The sequence below is a fragment of the Cygnus atratus genome, chromosome 14, assembly GCF_013377495.2.
Source record: "Cygnus atratus isolate AKBS03 ecotype Queensland, Australia chromosome 14, CAtr_DNAZoo_HiC_assembly, whole genome shotgun sequence".
Taxonomy (NCBI): domain Eukaryota; kingdom Metazoa; phylum Chordata; class Aves; order Anseriformes; family Anatidae; genus Cygnus; species Cygnus atratus.
The window spans coordinates 12,405,673-12,424,724 of record NC_066375.1 but is presented as its reverse complement, the minus strand read 5'-3'; the positions used below and the strand labels follow the sequence as shown (position 1 = coordinate 12,424,724).

The 19,052-nt window shown below is 52.3% G+C and overlaps 2 protein-coding genes across 2 annotated transcripts; both read right to left on the bottom strand.

Annotated features, from left to right (window-relative positions):
• Positions 1-1,875: 1,875 nt before the first annotated feature.
• On the bottom strand, positions 1,876-4,678 carry LOC126913482 (protocadherin gamma-A10-like). The gene is made up of 2 exons (XM_050713690.1): positions 2,237-4,678; positions 1,876-1,887 (listed from the first exon to the last, which is right to left on the bottom strand). Exons 1-2 carry the CDS (start codon positions 4,676-4,678, stop codon positions 1,876-1,878), a joined length of 2,454 nt encoding a protein of 817 aa, XP_050569647.1.
• A 5,211-nt stretch (positions 4,679-9,889) lies between these two features.
• LOC126913481 (protocadherin gamma-A10-like) lies at positions 9,890-15,153 on the bottom strand. The gene is made up of 3 exons (XM_050713689.1): positions 12,712-15,153; positions 10,023-10,054; positions 9,890-9,899 (listed from the first exon to the last, which is right to left on the bottom strand). The coding sequence occupies exons 1-3, from the start codon at positions 15,151-15,153 to the stop codon at positions 9,890-9,892; spliced, it is 2,484 nt and encodes an 827-aa protein (XP_050569646.1).
• Between the last annotated feature and the right edge of the window lie 3,899 nt (positions 15,154-19,052).

Here is a 19,052-nt window from a genome sequence, read left to right as displayed (position 1 = left end):
CATTCCCCAACAAAGCTATGCTTCTACTGAAAGCTCAACCTCTCACACACAAAAGACCAGGAAAAGACAAAAACAGAGAAGCAGCACAAGGAAGCATTCAAAGAGAAAGCCTGGTGGAGGAAATCACCACGAGGGTGGCAGGATCTTCTCTGTGGGCACTAAAATTCCTCTCCAGAGCACCAAGAAATCACTGGGGTCTTAAGCTGAAAGCAATGTCCTAATGTCTTCTTCTGGGCTAAACAGGAAGGGACTTCCATTTTAAGAAAAGTTCATCAGTTCTCATCCATTTTCCATGATGTGGCCTGCTTATCTTTAACGACTATGAAACTGTAAAAGAATAGACCTTACTATGGCACCCTTTCTCATGCTAAGTCTTGGGAGCAATGAAGAGAGATTGAGTTTTAGCTTCTGTTTCACTTCCCTTTTACACAAAATTTTGTGTTCAGGTGGGTGAAAGAACCTACTCAAGGGAGGTAAGGATTTTCTGTAGTACAGCTCTGTCATTCTCAAATGCAAAAGCCCTACCCAGGAATGGGATATATGAAGTGCAACCTTCCTGGAAGCAAGGACCTGAAAATGGAATTATAGCTATGAAGAAACTCTTTGGCACGATGTTACAACAGATAGGAGTGAAGTAATGAGGATTCACACAGGTATTATAAGCCTTTATATGCAGACATCATCACTCTACATACACAGTTTTTCTGTAAAACATTTTATTATCAGAGAACTAAAGTTACCTTTCAGGGCAGGGAAACCACTATAAAATGGTGCATGAATGCTGCAGGAATTGGCACAAATTATGAAAACAAACCTTTGCCTGAACAGTATCTCTGCTGAGCCACATTTTCCACATTCAAAAAACCAAATAAACAACAAACAAACAAAAAAACACTCACCATCCATGCTCTACATTCACAACATTCAATTACAGAATCACACAGAATCAAAGAACATTAGGGATTGGAAGGGACCTTGGAAGATCATCTAGTACAATCCCCCTACCAGAGCAGGAACACCTAGATCAGGTCACACAGGAACACGTCCAGGCAGGTTTTGAATGTCTCCAGAGAAGGAGACTCCATTACCCGCCCTGGGCAGCCTGTTTCACTGTTCTGTCACCCTCATCATGAAAAACTTTCATCTCATATTTAACTGGAATCTCCTATTTTCCAGCTTGCACCCATTCCCCTTGTCCTATCATTAGATGTCACTGAGAAGAGCCTGGAGCTATCCTCCTGACACTCACACTTTACATATTTATAAACATTAATAAAGTTACCACTCAGTCACCGTGCACTAGTCATAATAACCAAGTTCCAGCTGTATGTAGGCCACTGGCAAGAGCATTTCATCCAGTGACATTTTAAGGAAACATAAGGATATCAAAAGACTTGATCCTGACTGCAGTAAACATGCATGCTGTGTATGGAAGCAGCTACCCCAACCAGTCTGTAACATATTTTCCTTTTTTTTTTCGGAGTTCTCTGGCACATGAGGCCACATTTTGTCATTGACAGCAAATAAGGCAAAAATGTGAAAACTGCAGGACAAGAAATGGAATACAGTCTCACTCTTTACACAACATTTTTACCCTGGCCAAATATGAGGCAACACACATGCAAGGGATGAACTGTAAAAGGAACAGTTTCCCTGACCATTCTTCCACCAAAGAATAGATACATACGAAGACATATCTCTGCTCAACCCAAGTTTATACAGCAACAGAATAGTTGCTTGGAGTATGGAGGAGAAGCAGCCGAATGAAACATGGGGACACTAAGATGCTGTTCGAAGGGAATTTCACACTACTGATAAAGGATGAGAGAAATCAGGATGACAGGTACTACAATCTTGATAATCTCAGGTGTACATTTACTCAGAATGCTGAAAACCAAAAGAAAAAACTGCATGACAACATTCAGAGGAAGAAATAAGCAACCACCTAGCAAGTGCGGAAAAACAACAACAACAACAAATACCAGTTGTACCAGAATTGCAGGCAAAAACCCTACTCGACTCCTGCCTTCGGCACCGGGTGTAACGCTGACAGCAGAGCCCGCGTTTAGCTCCCCTGAGTGAGGGGCAGCCACGCACAGCCTGCTGCCCAGCAAAGCTGTGCCTTGCTCATCAGCAAAACTCCACGCTCGGGAAGGAGAGCGGGAGGCAAAGGCAAGGAGCAGGAAGGGAGGCAAGCGCCGAGGGGGAGGGCGTCGCGGTGTCCGGAGCGACTCACCGGGAGGGCGTCGGGCTGTGCGCCGCGGGCGCCGGCAGCGTCTTCCCCGAGCAGCGGCGCGGCCTTGTCGGGCGGCGGCCGGGCCGGGAGGGTGTTGCAGCAGCTGTCGGCCGCCCAGCGCCGCTGGCTCTTGCGCGAGTCGGCGGTGAGCGACACCTCGTGCGAGTAGGAGTGCAGGAAGGCGCGGACGCCGTCGATGCCCACGAAGTGCGAGGCCGGGACGCCGCGCAAGGCGCCGCTGGCCGGCGGCAGCAGCTGCGAGCGGCGCCAGCGCCGCAGGCGCAGCGCCAGCAGCAGCAGCAGGAAGGCGAGGAAGAGGCAGGACACGGCCGCCACGGCCAGCACCAGCCAGCGCGTCAGGCTGCCGGCGGGCTCGGCCGGCGCCGCCGCGCTGCCCAGCTCCGAGAGCAGCTCGGCCACGCTCTCGGCCAGCACCACCGTCAGCGTGGCCGTGGCCGACAGCGCCGGCCGGCCCTGGTCCTTCACCACCACCACCAGGCTGTGCCTGGGCGCGTCGCGGGCCAGCGGCGAGCGCGCCGTGCGCACCTCGCCGCTGTGCAGCCCCACGCGGAAGAGCCCCGGCTCCGTCGCCTTGGCCAGCTCGTAGGACAGCCACGCGTTCTGCCCCGCGTCCGCGTCCACCGCCACCACCTTGGCCACCAGCGCGCCGGGCTCCGCCGAGCGCGGCGCCAGCTCCACGCCCGTCCAGACCGCGCCCGCCGCCGCCCCCGCCGCCGCCGCCGGCGGGTACAGCACCTGCGGCGCGTTGTCGTTCTCGTCCACGATCAGCAGCCGCACCGACACGTTGCTGCTCAGCGCCGGCGCGCCGCCGTCCTCCGCCCGCACCCACAGCCCCACCTCGCGCACCTCCTCGTAGTCGAAGGAGCGCAGCGCGTACAGCGCGCCCGTCTCCGCCTGCACCGACACGTACGACGAGAGCGGCGCGCCCCGCACACGCCCCTCCGCCAGCCGGTACCGCACGCGCGCGTTCTGCCCCCAGTCCGCGTCCCGCGCCCGCACCGTCAGCACCAGCGCGCCCTCGGCGTTGTTCTCGGCCAGACGGGCGCTGTAGCGCGCCTCCGCGAACACCGGCGCGTTGTCGTTCACGTCCAGCACGCGCAGCGCCAGCACCGCGCTGCTCCGCAGCGACGGCGACCCGCCGTCCGCCGCCCGCACCGTCACGTTGTACTCCGACACCTCCTCCCGGTCCAGCTCCCGCGCCGTCACCACGCTATAGTAGCTGCCCACCGAGCTCCGCAGGCGGAACGGCACGTCGCCGACCAGCGAGCACCGCACCTCGCCGTTGGCGCCCGAGTCCCGGTCCTGCACGTGCAGCAGGGCCACCACCGTCCCCGACGGCGCGTCCTCCGAGATCTCGCTCAGTGCAGACGACACAGTCAGCTCGGGCGCGTTGTCGTTCACATCTGTCACCGAGATCGAGACTGTAGCCGTGTCGGGAAGGCCACCGCCATCCCGTGCCTGCACTCTGAATTCGTAGAAGTCGTCTTTCTCGAAGTCCAGGCTCCTCACCAGCCTGATCGACCCCGTCTCGGGATGCAGGTGGAAGATTTCCGATGCCAGGTCCGTCGCTGTCTTAAGCGAGTATTTCACATTCGCGTTGAGCCCCTCATCGGCGTCGGTGGCCGTGAGGGTGAGGAGCGTGGAGCCAACGGGCACGTCCTCGGGCACGCGCACCGCGTACACCGCCTGGCTGAACACGGGCGCGTTGTCGTTGGCGTCCAGCACAGACACGCGGATGCGCGCCGTGCCCGTCCGCGACGGCTCGCCGCCGTCGCTCGCCCTCAGCACCAGCTCGTGAAACGCCGCCTCCTCCCGGTCCAGCGCCTTGGCCAGCACCAGCTCGGGACGCTTCTCGCCGTCGGCTCCCGCCTGCACGGACAGCGAGAAGTGCTCGTCGCCGCTCAGCTCGTAGCTCTGCAGGGAATTCACTCCCACGTCCGGGTCGTGAGCCTTAGACAAGGGAAAATGCGACCCGGGAGCTGTAGACTCGCTCATTTCCTCCTCCAGATTTACTTCGTTGAAGCTTGGTGCGTTGTCGTTAATGTCAGTGATTTCCACTTCGATCTCGTAAACCTTCATCTCGCCTTCCACGATCATCTCACAGCGCAGCACGCATCGCTCCATCAGCCGGCAAAGCTGCTCTCTATCTAGCCTCTCCGCCGTCACCAGGTGGCCGCTGTTCGCATGCAGAGCGAAATACCGCGTCCTACCTCGGTCCAGGATGCGGGCGCCGCGGTCGCGGAGCGCCGCCGGCTGCAGCGCCAGGTCCTTGGCCACGTCGCCCACGAAAGAGCCTTTAGGCAGCTCCTCGGGCACCGAGTAGCGCAGCTGCCCCCACGCCGCCTCCCACGCCGCCACCAACACGCAGCACAGCAGCGCTCGCTGCCTCCGGCCCCAGCGCCCTTCTCTCACCGCGCACATCTCCGCCACGGCCCCGCCGCCACCGGACGCCCGCCGACAGCTCCCCGCCGCCGCCCCGACTCTTCGCCTGGGGTTCTGGATCAGTCTCTCGCTCCGGTTCCCGTCTCCAGCTCCGACTCAGACTCTCGCTTCGGCTTAGACTGTTGCTCTGGCTCTTGCTCCGGTACCCGGACCCGGTTCCGGCCCCTCCGCCTCGCTGCAGTACGGCTCCGCACCGCGGGGCCGCTCGCAGCCCGCCCGGCCGCCGACACAGCGAGCGAGCGAGCGAGCGAGCCGGGCCGCAGCGGGCGGGGCTGGCTGCAGCGCTCCGCTCCTTCCTCTCCTCCGTGGTGAACAGCGGCGCCCGCAGCCGCCGCCCGGCACTGCACGCACGGCTCACACCGAGCGCCACCGCCCTGCCTCTTTCTGGGAAACCTTCCGTCCCCGCGAACACGGCGCCACGGTACATTCCCCTGCGAAGCGGCCCAGAGTCGGTGCGTTTGCCTCCGCAACTCTTTCTCTTCTTCGAGAAAAAGATGGAATGCATTCTAGTCTTCAGGGCCGTCATGAGCAGAGTGAAGGTGGAGGGGTCTTCTGGCTGTCTTCATTCTACAGCATAACAAGTAGTATTAATAGTGTTATTTCGACCTCTGAATAGTTGTTAGTCTCAACCCTGTGTTGCAGAAGTACCAAGTCCTCCACGAATCCCAAACGTTGTTCTTCCTGTCCTTCTTGATTGAAAGTTTCCTTTGCTTTCCAACAATGTTTGGTAGTCTAACTTGTGTAGTCTTTCCAGTGTTAACTACCACTATGAAACTGTTCCCCCTGTAAGGATGCAGCATGAAGGAACCAACAGCTCCCCTCAGGCCTCTGAACAGGCTGTGGACCCACTTCACATCCGGGCCACTGAGCAAATTAATCAGGGCACTCGCCACTGATCAGTTTCCCCCACTATAAATACAATCTTGGAGACCACAGAAGCTGAAGACCTGTTTTTGCTTCTGTTCACTTAAATGGATTTCCAGAAAAATGCCTACCCATACAAGAGAAGAAAACCCCATGGCATTCTCTAAGAAGGTAGCAGAGATCCAGAGGAAATGACTCCAGCATGTGCAAGACAAAAACAGTACTTGGGATCAGTTATTAAACACGTCTAAGTACATTCAGTTGAGAAAGAACAGGAACCAGCACTAAGCATCAATCATATCTTTGTGATTCTGTCATGCAGAATTAGTGGATCTCATTATAAACAGTAAGAATTCACATTCATGGCTAATAGTTATTACATCAGTACTTGGGATCAGTTAGCTCTAGATTAGCACTTCCAGGGGACACCTGCTCTCACACCACCCTTTTGCTCTTATTTGCCTTCGCCTTCATAAATGGTGGTGACTCCAGCTGCACACTTTCACCTTAGACACCTGTCCTACATGGGAACCTTTTTTGCCAAATACTTTATTCTCAGGGAAACTTCACTGCCTTTAAAGACAGGGACACCATGATCAGAACAGAAATGGCACAGGCCCTGACACCAGCTATGACACCAAAGAATACCCTAGCCAAAGCCACGTTGACCCAATTATTTTCCAGACTCTAAATCTGCTTCAGCCCCAATACTCTACAGTAACAGGCTTTATCTGTACTACAGACAACATCCTACCTCTTGCCATATGTCACACATATCAATGCATATCACTGACGTTTTATTGAAAGAGAAATATATCAAAGTATTTCTCTCCACATTTGGATACATTCAAGTTCTGGAAGAAAACTGCTTCCCCAGTCGCACAATTCTAACAGATTTTCCAGTCTTTTTAGGGTTCTCTGCCACACTGAATGGCTCTGCCACATAGTTTAGACATCAGCAGCAAACAAGGCAAAAATGCGAAAATTACACATCTTCACTGTCACTCTACAGATGTTCTTTTTAATCTGCCCTAACTTTATGTAAAATGAAATTCAAGGGATGCACCTGCAACACTCAGGAGGACTATAAGGATGTTGTAATGCTGTGCAGGGAGAAAATTAGAAGGGCCAAAGCCTAACAGGAGCACTATCTGGCTACTGCTCTTAAAGACAATAAGTATGTTTTTATAAATACATAAACAAGAAAAGGAGGGCTGAGGAGAATCTCCATCATTACTGGATGTGAGGGGAATCATAGTGACAGGAGATGAGTTCTTTAATGCCTTTTTGGCCTCACTCTAGCAGCAAGACCAATATTTCTCTGGGTACCCTGTCCCCTAACCACCTGGTAGATAGGCATGGGGAGCAGAATGAAGCACTCATAATCCACAAGGAAATGGTCAGCAACCTGCTAAAACACGTAGACATATGCAAGTCTATGGGTCAGAAGGGATCCACCCAAGGGTACTCAGGGAGTTCCCACAAGTGCTCACCAAGACACTCTCCATCATACAGCTGAAGTCCTGGATATCCAGGAGGTTCATGCCAAGTGTTTGCTAGCAAATGTGATGCCCATCTACAATACGGGTAGGAAGGACAATCCGGGTAACTACAGGCCTTTCAGTCTGACTTTAGTGCCAGGGAAGCTCATGCAGCTTTATTGCCATCACGTGGCACTTACAGGGCAAATAGGTGGTCAGGTTCAGTCAGCATGAGTTTATCAAAGGAAGGTCCTCCTTGATGAGCATGATCTCCTTCTATGACATGTCAGTGGATGAGGGAAAGGCTGTGGAGCTGGTCTACCTTGACTTCAGTAAGGCTTTTGAACACTCTTTCCCACAGCATTCTCCTCGAGAAAATAGCTGCTCGTGGCTTGGACAGGAGGACCAAAGAGAATCTCCATCCTTTGTTGGATGTGGGGGGAAATGTATTGACAAGAGATGAGCTCCTTAATGCCTTTTTTTCCCTAGTCTTTAGCAACGTGACCATTTGTTCTCTGGGTATCCCATCCCGTGACTACCTTGTAGATAAGCATGGGGAGCAGAATGAAGCACTCATAATCCATGAGGAAATGGTCAGTGACCTGCTAAACTACTTAGACATATGCAAGTCTATGGAGCCAGAAGACATACACACGAGGGTACTGAGGGAGCTGGAAAAAGTGCTCACCAAGACACTTTCCATCATTTAGCAGCAGTCTTGGCTATCTGGGGAGGTCTCAGTCAACTGGTGGCTAGAAAATGCGATGCTGATCTACAAGAAGGTCCAGAAGGACAATCCGAGAAATTACAGGCCTGTCAGTGCTGGGTAAGCTTGTGGAACAGAACAGCTTTAGTGCCGTCATGTGGCAACCAGGTAGTCAGGCTCAGTCAACAGGGCTTAGTGGATGACGGATCCTCCTTCATGAATGTGATCTCCTTCTGTACAACATGACTTGCTAAGTGGATGAGGGAAAGGCTGTGGATCTGTTCTATCTTGACTTCAGTAAGGCTTTTGAACACTCTTTCCCACAGTATTCTCCTGGACAAAATGGCTGCTCATGGCTTGGACAGATGTGCACTTCACAGGCTTAAAAACTGGCATGTTAGTCAAGCCCAAAGAGTCATGGCGAATAGCATTAAATCCAGCTGGAGGCCAGTCTCAAGTGGTGTCCCCCAGGACTGAGAATCAGGGCCAGTTCTCTTCAGTCTTTTTTATCAATAATCTGGATGAGGGGATCGAGTGCACCCTCAGTACATTTTCAGGTGACAGCAAGTTAGTCATGAGTGTTGATCTGCTCAAGGGTAGGAAGGCCCTGCAGATGGATCTGGATAGGCTGGACCGATAGGCCAAGTCCAGCAGTATGTGGTTCAACAAGACTAACGGGTCCTTTGTCTGAGTCACAGCAATCCCATGGAGTGCTACAGACTGGGGGAAGACTGGCTGAAAAGCTGGCCGACCGAAAGGGACATCCGAGTATTGGTTGATAGCCAGCTGAATATGAGCCAGCAATGTGCTCAAGTGGCCAAGAAAGCCAACAGAATCCTGACTTGTATCAGAAATAGTCTGGCCAGCAGGACTAGGGAAGTGATTGTCCCTCTGTACCCATCTCTGGTGAGGCCACACGTCAAATACTGTGTTCTGTTTTGGACCCCTCACTACAGGAAGGTTATCGAGGTGCTGAAGCAGGTCCAAAAGAAGGGCAATGGAGCTGTTGAAGGGTCTAGAGAGCAGGTCCTATTAGGAGTGGCTGAGGGAGCTGGGGTTGTTTAGACTGGAGAAAAGGAGGCTCAGGACAGATCTTATCGTCCTTTACGATTACTGTAAAGGGGGGCTACAGCAAAGTGGGGATCGGCCTCTTCTCCCAAGAACCATGTGATAAAACAATAGGAACTGGCCTCAGATTGCTCCAGGGGAGGTTTACGTTGGATATTAGGAAAATGTGTTTCACTGAAAGGGTTGTGAAGTATTCACAAAGGCTGCCCAGAGATGTTGTTGAGTCACCAGCACTGGAGGTCTTCATGAAGCATGTAGATGTAGAGCTTAGTGACATGGTTTAATGGTAGACTTGGCAGTACTAGGTTAAAGATTGGGCTAGATGATCTAAGAGGTCTTTTCCAACCAAAATGATTCCAGGATTCTATGAACACGTCTGTTGTCGTAGCACGTGTCTACTATCAAAGCCACTTCCAGCTCCATTCCTGAGAGGTCAGTGTTCAAGGACTCCTCTTTCCAACAAGGGACCTTCACACATGAATAATTTTCAAACTACTCCCAAGTGTTATGATTGTCTTCTCTCTTCATGATAGCCAGAAGGACATCATCAAAGGACCAATCACCCAGTGCATTTCTTCACAATGTGTACAAGAACTACACCATGGACAGCTCTAAAAACTTTTTTCTTCATCACATTAACATGACATAATATGAACATTGTGAAGAGAAGAAATGATCTGCAACTAAGGTATACACATGGACATTTTCAAGCATTCATAGTAGTAGACCAAGTAAGGTAGATATTACAGAATGAATTCTGTGGAAGGCCCTCCCAAAGCTCACAATGCAAGCTCAGTATTGTTTCTTAGGCAGAAAAGAGTGAGCAGACAGACATCAAAGTGTGTAAATCACAGCTGTGTGGGAATGGAATAACTAAAACAAGCAGAGAAAAATTCCCCAAACATGTCACCCCAAACCTTTCACAACTTTTTTTTTTTCTTTTAGCCTCAAAATTTGTGAACACATCTCACCAAAGGAAAAGTTGAACAGACCATTTCCCAATACCATGCACCACACACAACCACACAGTCATGGTATACCAGGAAGGGAGGTAAATTTGTCTGCAAGTTTCTAAAGCATACTAGGGAGATAAGGGGAAAGACAGAGAGGAGCCTTTCTCCAACAGAGACTGGGTCATCATAAATATATTTGTAAGGGAATGTCCCTGTTCTTTAAGAGCATGCGTTCCTCCCCAGAGACATACCTCTTTAATATCTTCATGTTTACATCCACTCCCTGGAAACAAAAATGGAAGAGAGCACATAGGCACCCTCACATCTCTGGCCCTCCACAAGACCTCACCTCAATCCTTTCACAACTTCAATGCTTTCCTTTCATCCTCAGAATCTGCGAGCACATCTCAGCAAAGGATGAGTTTAAATGACAATTTCCTTATACAACACACCACAACCACAGCATTGACAGATATCAAGAAGGGAGGTGTATTTCTCTTTAATCTTCAAAGCATACTGATGATCTAGGGGAAGGAAAGAGAGGAGCCATCTTCCATGAGACATTGGGTCATCACAAATGTCTTTGGAGGGGAATCTCCCCCTCCTTGAAGCACATGCACTGCTCCACACATACATGCTTCTTCTACTAAATCAGTGGGTGCCTGGCGGGGAGCAGGCCTCAGGGGATGGGGCGGGGGAAGGGAATGGGAAGAAAAATGTGTTTTGTGCACTCCCATCACTGGGAACGAGGAAAGAACTCTTGAAATAAGGCATAAACATGCCCACATTTTTCAAAAAAGGAGAGAAGGGGAAGGCGCTTGCTTGGACCTGGTGTTCACAGACATGGTTTAGTGGGTGACATTGGTAGTAGGGTGATCGTTGACCAGACGATCTTGAAGGTCTTTCCCAACCTTAATGATTCTATGATTCTATGTTTACATCCACTACCCAGAAACAAAAGCGGGAGACAATACACAAGTACCCTCACATCTCCAGCCTTCCACACAACCTCTAACTTGGATGAAATACCCACCTATTGCCTCATGGGAGCAAGGCCCATGAACACATTCCTCAACACAGCTATGCTGCAACTGATAACTCAGTCTACATTAATAGGAAAAGATAAAATCAGAGAAGCAGCACAAGAAAGCATTCAAAGTGAAAGTGTGGCAGAGAAAATCATTTTTTGGGCATCAGGATCTTCTCTGTGAGCACCAAAATTCCTCCTCAGAGCACCAACTAATCACTGAGGTCTTAAGCTGCAAGCAAGGCCCGGGATTGTTCATCTGGAATTCACTGGAAAAGTTCATCAGCTCTCCTCAATTTATCTATAATGTGGCCTACTCATCTCCAATTAAAATAAAATTGCAACCATAAAGGCTTTAACACAGGACCCATTCTCATGCCAAGTCTTGCAAGCAATTGAGAGAGATTCAGTTTCACCTTCTATTTCCCTCATACACAAGAATTTGTCTTCAGATGCCTGAAAGAACCTTTACAACGGAGGTAAGGATTTCCTGAAGTACAACTCCATCATTCTCGAATGCAAAACATCCTATCCTGAAATGGGAAATATAAAGCACAGACTTCCTGGGAACAAACACTGGGAAATGGAATAATGACAAACTCTATGTCACAATGTTACAATAGATGGGAGTGAATTAATGATGATTCACACAGGAATTATGTTACAAACAGGCATCATCACTCTGCATGCACAGTTTTTCTGCAAAACATTTTATCATTAGGGAATTAGTTGCCTTTCAGGGCAGAAAAATCCAGGATAAAATGGTGCATAAATGATGCGGACCTTGCCACGAATTATGAAATCAAAGCTTTACCTGAACAATTTCACTGCTGAGAAACGTTCAAATCCAGCCACAAACCTTCCTAGCTCAACATTCACCGCATTCAGTTGCAACACTCACAATATCCAAGTTCCAGCCATACATAGGGAACTGGCAAGAAGATTTCATCCCGTGACATATTAAGGAAACATAAGGATATCAAAGACTTTGTCCTGGCAGCAGTAAACATTCACACTGTGTATGGAAACAGCTCCCTCAGTCAAACTATTAATAACAGATCTTTTAGGGGTTCTCAGGCAAGAGTTGTTCAGTTTTTACAGAGATGACAAACAAGGGAAAAATGTGAAACCTGCAGGATATGAAAAGGACTTTGCTCTGGCTCTTCAGACCTCAGTATATTATCTTGCCAAATATTATGCAGTGAAAATGATGAACACACATTGGTTCTGTTGCTACAGCATGAGCAGGCTAGCAAAGCCTGTTCCATTCTTGAGAGGTCAATGTCCAAACACTCCTCTTTCCTCTGAGAGCCTTTCAAACCCAGCACCTCTGTGGCAATCTCAAATGCAAGTCTTCTGCTTCTCCCTCATCTCTATAACAACCAAAGAGACATCCTAAAAGGACCAGCTGACCAGGCATTACCCCACCACATGCACAAAGACAGCAGTACAGATGTATAAAAAGACATTTCAAACCATGTTCATAGAGCGACAGAAAAGGCACATGGACTATTGAGGAGAAGCAGCCAAACGAAACAGGGGGACATAAAGGTTCTTTCTGAAGACAAACTCACACAACTGATATAGCACACGGCCTATCGGGAGGCTACACTGAACATCCTGAAAGGAAAAAACACATGCATAATGGGAAAAAACAAAACAGAACAAAAAAAATGGATGAAACACCTTAGGAGAAGAAATGAGCAACCATCTGTCAAGTGCGAAAAAAAAAGAAAAAAACGAAAAAAAAAAAAAAGCCCGGTTGAAGTAGAGTGGAAAAAAAAACCTCCCATCTCCCGCCTAACGAACCAGGTGTAATGCCGGCAGCAGAGCCCGAAGGGAGGGAAAGGCAAGGAGCAGGGAGGGAGGCAAGCGCCGAGAGGGAGGGCGTCGCGGTGTCCGGAGTGACTCACCGGGAGGGCGTCGGGCTGTGCGCCGCGGGCGCCGGCAGCGTCTTCCCCGAGCAGCGGCGCGGCCTTGTCGGGCGGCGGCCGGGCCGGGAGGGTGTTGCAGCAGCTGTCGGCCGCCCAGCGCCGCTGGCTCTTGCGCGAGTCGGCGGTGAGCGACACCTCGTGCGAGTAGGAGTGCAGGAAGGCGCGGACGCCGTCGATGCCCACGAAGTGCGAGGCCGGGACGCCGCGCAAGGCGCCGCTGGCCGGCGGCAGCAGCTGCGAGCGGCGCCAGCGCCGCAGGCGCAGCGCCAGCAGCAGCAGCAGGAAGGCGAGGAAGAGGCAGGACACGGCCGCCACGGCCAGCACCAGCCAGCGCGTCAGGCTGCCGGCGGGCTCGGCCGGCGCCGCCGCGCTGCCCAGCTCCGAGAGCAGCTCGGCCACGCTCTCGGCCAGCACCACCGTCAGCGTGGCCGTGGCCGACAGCGCCGGCCGGCCCTGGTCCTTCACCACCACCACCAGGCTGTGCCTGGGCGCGTCGCGGGCCAGCGGCGAGCGCGCCGTGCGCACCTCGCCGCTGTGCAGCCCCACGCGGAAGAGCCCCGGCTCCGTCGCCTTGGCCAGCTCGTAGGACAGCCACGCGTTCTGCCCCGCGTCCGCGTCCACCGCCACCACCTTGGCCACCAGCGCGCCGGGCTCCGCCGAGCGCGGCGCCAGCTCCACGCCCGTCCAGACCGCGCCCGCCGCCGCCCCCGCCGCCGCCGCCGGCGGGTACAGCACCTGCGGCGCGTTGTCGTTCTCGTCCACGATCAGCAGCCGCACCGACACGTTGCTGCTCAGCGCCGGCGCGCCGCCGTCCTCCGCCCGCACCCACAGCCCCACCTCGCGCACCTCCTCGTAGTCGAAGGAGCGCAGCGCGTACAGCGCGCCCGTCTCCGCCTGCACCGACACGTAGGACGAGAGCGGCGCGCCCCGCACACGCCCCTCCGCCAGCCGGTACCGCACGCGCGCGTTCTGCCCCCAGTCCGCGTCCCGCGCCCGCACCGTCAGCACCAGCGCGCCCTCGGCGTTGTTCTCGGCCAGACGGGCGCTGTAGCGCGCCTCCGCGAACACCGGCGCGTTGTCGTTCACGTCCAGCACGCGCAGCGCCAGCACCGCGCTGCTCCGCAGCGACGGCGACCCGCCGTCCGCCGCCCGCACCGTCACGTTGTACTCCGACACCTCTTCCCGGTCCAGCTCCCGCGCCGTCACCACGCTGTAGTAGCTGCCCACCGAGCTCCGCAGGCGGAACGGCACGTCGCCGACCAGCGAGCACCGCACCTCGCCGTTGGCGCCCGAGTCCCGGTCCTGCACGTGCAGCAGGGCCACCACCGTCCCCGACGGCGCGTCCTCCGAGATCTCGCTCAGTGCGGACGACACAGTCAGCTCGGGCGCGTTGTCGTTCACATCTGTCACCGAGATCGAGACTGTAGCCGTGTCGGAAAGGCCGCCGTCGTCATCTACCTGCACCTCGAGTTCGTAGGAGTTGCGTTCCTCGAAGTCCAGGCTCCTCACCAGCCTGATCGATCCTGCCTCGGGATCCAGGTACAGTACCTTCGAGGCTTTGTCAGTTATTTTTTTAAGCGAGTATTTCACGTTCCCGTTGAGTCCCTCATCGGCGTCGGTGGCCGTGAGGGTAAGCAGCGTGGAGCCCACGGGCACGTCCTCGGGCACGCGAACCGCGTACACCGCCTGGCTGAACACGGGCGCGTTGTCGTTGGCGTCCAGCACAGACACGCGGATGCGCGCCGTGCCCGTCCGCGACGGCTCGCCGCCGTCGCTCGCCCTCAGCACCAGCTCGTGAAACGCCGCCTCCTCCCGGTCCAGCGCCTTGGCCAGCACCAGCTCGGGACGCTTCTCGCCGTCGGCTCCCGCCTGCACGGACAGCGAGAAGTGCTCGTCGCCGCTCAGCTCGTAGCTCTGCAGGGAATTCACTCCCACGTCCGGGTCGTAAGCCTCCGCCAGTGAAAACCGGGACCCGGGAGGTGTCGTCTCACTCATTCTCAGTTCCTTTTCTGCCTCTCGAAAGCTGGGCGCGTTGTCGTTGATGTCTGTGATTTCCACTTCGATCTCGTAGACCTTCATGTCGCCCTCCACGATCACCTCACAGCGCAGCACACATCGCTGCAATACCTCGCATAGGTGCTCTCTATCTAGCCTCTCTGCCGTCACCAGGTGGCCGCTGTTGGCATGCAGAGTGAAATACCGCGTCCTACCTCGGTCCAGGATGCGGGCGCCGCGGTCGCGGAGCGCCGCCAGCTGCAGCGCCAGGTCCTTGGCCACGTCGCCCACGAAAGAGCCCTTGGGCAGCTCCTCGGGCACCGAGTAGCGCAGCTGCCCCCACGCCGCCTCCCACGCCGCCACCAACACGCAGCACAGCAGCGCTCGCTGCCTCCGGCCCCAGCGCCCTTCTCTCGCCGGGCACATCTCCGCCACGGCCCCGCCGCCACCGGACGCCCGCCGACAGCTCCCCGCCGCCGCCCCGACTCTTCGCCTGGGGTTCTGGATCAGTCTCTCGCTCCGGTTCCCGTCTCCAGCTCCGACTCAGACTCTCGCTTCGGCTTAGACTGTTGCTCCGGCTCCTGCTCCGGTACCCGGACCCGGTTCCGGCCCCTCCGCCTCGCTGCAGTACGGCTCCGCACCGCGGGGCCGCTCGCAGCCCGCCCGGCCGCCGACACAGCGAGCGAGCGAGCGAGCGAGCCGGGCCGCAGCGGGCGGGGCTGGCTGCAGCGCTCCGCTCCTTCCTCTCCTCCGTGGTGAACAGCGGCGCCCGCAGCCGCCGCCCGGCACTGCACGCACGGCTCACACCGAGCGCCACCGCCCTGCCTCTTTCTGGGAAACCTTCCGTCCCCGCGAACACGGCGCCACGGTACATTCCCCTGCGAAGCGGCCCAGAGTCGGTGCGTTTGCCTCCACAACTCTTTCTCTTCTTCGAGAAAAAGATGGAATGCATTCTAGTCTTCAGGGCAGTCATGAGCAGAGTGAAGGCGGAGGGGTCCTCTGGCTGTCTTCGTTCTACCGCATGGCAAGTAGAATTCATGTTATTTCGACCTCTAAAATAGTCGTTAGACTCAACCTAGTATTGCAGAAACACCACGTCTTTCATGAATTCCAACCTTTATTCTTGCCTTTTGTCTGGATTGAAAGTTTCTTCGGCTTTCACAGTATGTATGGCCATGGAAATTCTATGTTCAGTTGTAATTTGTGCTGTTGTTTCAATGTCAACAACAGATATGAAACTCTTCCCCCTCTAGGGGTACAGCATCAAGGAACCAGCAGCTCCCCTCAGCCTTCTGAGCAGGCTGTACACCCACTCCACATCCCTGCATCTGAGCAATCCAGTCTGGGCACTCACCACTAAGTTTGCCCCACTATAAATGCAGTCTTGGAGACCACAACACCTGAAGACCTGGTCTTGCTTCTGTTTTCTCTAACCAATTTACAGAATAATGCCTTCTTATACACAAAAAGAAAACCCCATGCATTCACTATGAAGGTAGCAAAGACCTGGCCACACCAGTGTACATAGAGATGTAAGATGAGGGCAGATCTTGGCATCAGCTATTAAACACTTCCCAGTACATTCATTTGTGAAAAAGCCAAAGTTAGACCGGGAAATGTCTCCAGCACTAAACATCAATCATATTTGCTTGATTCTGTCATGCAGAATCAGTGGGTCTCATTCCACATAGTATGCACTGAAATTCATGGCTAATAGATCTTATTGTACATCCAGCCTTATGCAATGCAGGACATCATGCAGGCTGGCAGACCCTCTGTTTTCAGTCCTCCAGGATATGAGAACATCCCACAGGTAGCTGGCATTGGCCTGAAGCACTCCACACCAGTTTGTACCATGTTCCTTTGTGTAGCCAGCATCCCACTGGAGGATCAGAGGTAATGGAGGTATGCAGTGCTTCAGGACCTCCTGCTATAACTTAAAAGCAGCAATGGGTAGGAAATCACACCTATCTTCTCCACAGTTTCTTTCCTGCAAAGCAGTAGCATGACTCTCTGTTTGTTGTTGTTATTGTTTGTTTGTTTGGTTGGTTTTTAATGTTTTGATTCTAGATTCTGGACTTGCTTTCCTTTCTTTTCAGTTGGGACCCTCCCTCATGGGAGACAAGCACACAGGCACAGATGCAGGTGGAAGAAAACAACAGTACTTGGGATCAGTTACAGATCTAGTTCAGCACTTCCAGAGGGCAACACCCTTCTGCTCTTCTTTGTCTTCACCTTCATAAATGGTGATGACTCCAGTTGCACCCTTTCACTTCAGACACATGCCCTACGTAGGCACTTTTTTGCCAAATAGTTTATTCTCAGGGAAACACCATTGCCTCTAAGGACAGGGACACCGTGTTCAGAGCAGAAATAGCACAGGCCTTGGCACAAGATTTGAAGCCAAAGCATTCCCCATTCAAAGCCACATTGACCCAACTATTTTCCAAGCTCTAAGCCTGCCTCTCAGCCTCTGTACTCTGCACTCACAGACTTTATCTGCAACATGGACAACATCCTACTTCTTACCTTATGTCAGACAAGACAGGGGAATATAATTCACTGACATCTTTATTGACACTATTTTTATTGAAAGAGAAATATATCAAAGCAATTCTCTCCACAGGAGGAAAAACATTCAAGGTCTGGAAGAAAATTGCTCCACCAGTCCCACAATTCTAACTGATCTTCCAGTCTTTTTACAGTTCTTTGACACGCTGACCCCCAGTTGAGACAGCAGAAGCAAATGAGGCAAAAATGTGAAAATTACACAAGGGAAGGACTTCACTGTCACCCTACAGATGTCCTTTTTTGATCTGCCCTAACTTTTTCTACAATGAAATTCAAGGGATGCACCTGCAACACCCAGAAGGACTACAAAGATATTGTGAGGCTGTGCAGGGAGAAAATTAGAAGGGCCAAAGCCCAACTGGAGCTCAATCTGACTAATGCTCTTAAAGACAGTAAAAATGTTTTTATAAATACATAAACAAGAAAAGGAGGACTAAAGAGAATCTCCATCCTTTATGGGATGTGAGGGGAAACACAGTGACAAGAGATCAGCTCCTTAATGCCTTTTTAAGTCCTTCTTGATTAAAAGTTTCCTTGGCTTTCCAACTACTTATGAGCATCTAATTCAGTTTAGTTGTAGTTTGTGCTGTTGTTTCAATGTCAACAACTGATATGAAACAGTTCCCCCTGTAAGGGTGCTGCATCAAGGAACCAGCTGCTCCCTTCAGCTCTCTGAGCAGGCTGTGCACCTACTCCACATCCCTGTTACTGAGCAAACCACTCTGGGTACTTGCCACAAATCAGTTTACCCCACTATAAATGCAATCTTGGAGACCACAACAGCTCAAGATTCTTGTCTAACTTTCATTCACCTAAATGGACTTCCAGAAAAATGTCTACCCATACACCAAAAGAAACCCCCACGCATTCACTATGAAAGTAGTAAAGATCCGTGGGACATGACCATGCAAGTGTACATACTGTTGTAAGATGAGGGCCCACCCTGGCAGCATCTATCAAACATGTCTGAGTACATTCATTAGAGAAGAAGTGAGAGTTCGACCAAGAGATATCTCCAGCACTAAACATCAATCATATTTTCCTGATTGTGTAATGCAGAATCAATGGGTCTCATTCTACATAGTAAGCATTCACATTCATTGGTAATAGTTCTTTCTGCACATCCAGCACTATGCAATGCTGTACATTATACAGACAGGCAGGCCTTCTGTCACCAGTCCTCCTGGAGCTGAGAACATCCCACATGTAGTTGGCATTGGCCATAAGCACTCCACACCAGTTTCTACTATGTTCCTCTGTGTAGCCAGCATGGCACAGGAGGATCAGACATGATGGAGGTATGTGGTGCTTCAGGATCTCCTGCTATCACTTAAAGGCAGCAACAGGTAGGAAATCAGTCTTGTCTTCTCCACAGTTTCATTCCTGCAAAGCAGTAGCACAGCTCTCAGATATTTCTGATTCCAGATCCTGGGCTTAATTTCATTTCTCTTCTATTTCCAACTAAATACCTACTCATACACCTGAAGAAAATTCCATGGAACTTGGTGGGAAAGAAACAAAGCCTCATGGGAGACAAGCACACAGTCACAGATGCAGGTGTAAGACAACAACAGTACTCGGGATCAGTTTCAGCTCTAGATCAGTGCTTCCAGAGGACACCTGCTCACACACCACATTTCTGATCTTCTTTGCCTTTACCTTCATAAATGGTGGTGACTCCAGTTGCACCCTTTCAACTCAGCAAATGGCCCTACATAGGAACATTTGGCCAAATATTTTATTCTCAGGGAAAC

Bases quoted from the DNA above. Each gene is read 5' to 3' on its own strand.
- LOC126913481 (XM_050713689.1), bottom strand. From the start codon at position 15,153: ATGTGCCCGGCGAGAGAAGGGCGCTGGGGCCGGAGGCAGCGAGCGCTG. The intron at 10,055-12,711 runs GTGAGTCACTCC...TTTTGTTTCCAG, and splicing joins CACAGCCCGACGCCCTCCCG to GGAGTGGATGTAAACATGAA.
- LOC126913482 (XM_050713690.1), bottom strand. From the start codon at position 4,678: ATGTGCGCGGTGAGAGAAGGGCGCTGGGGCCGGAGGCAGCGAGCGCTG.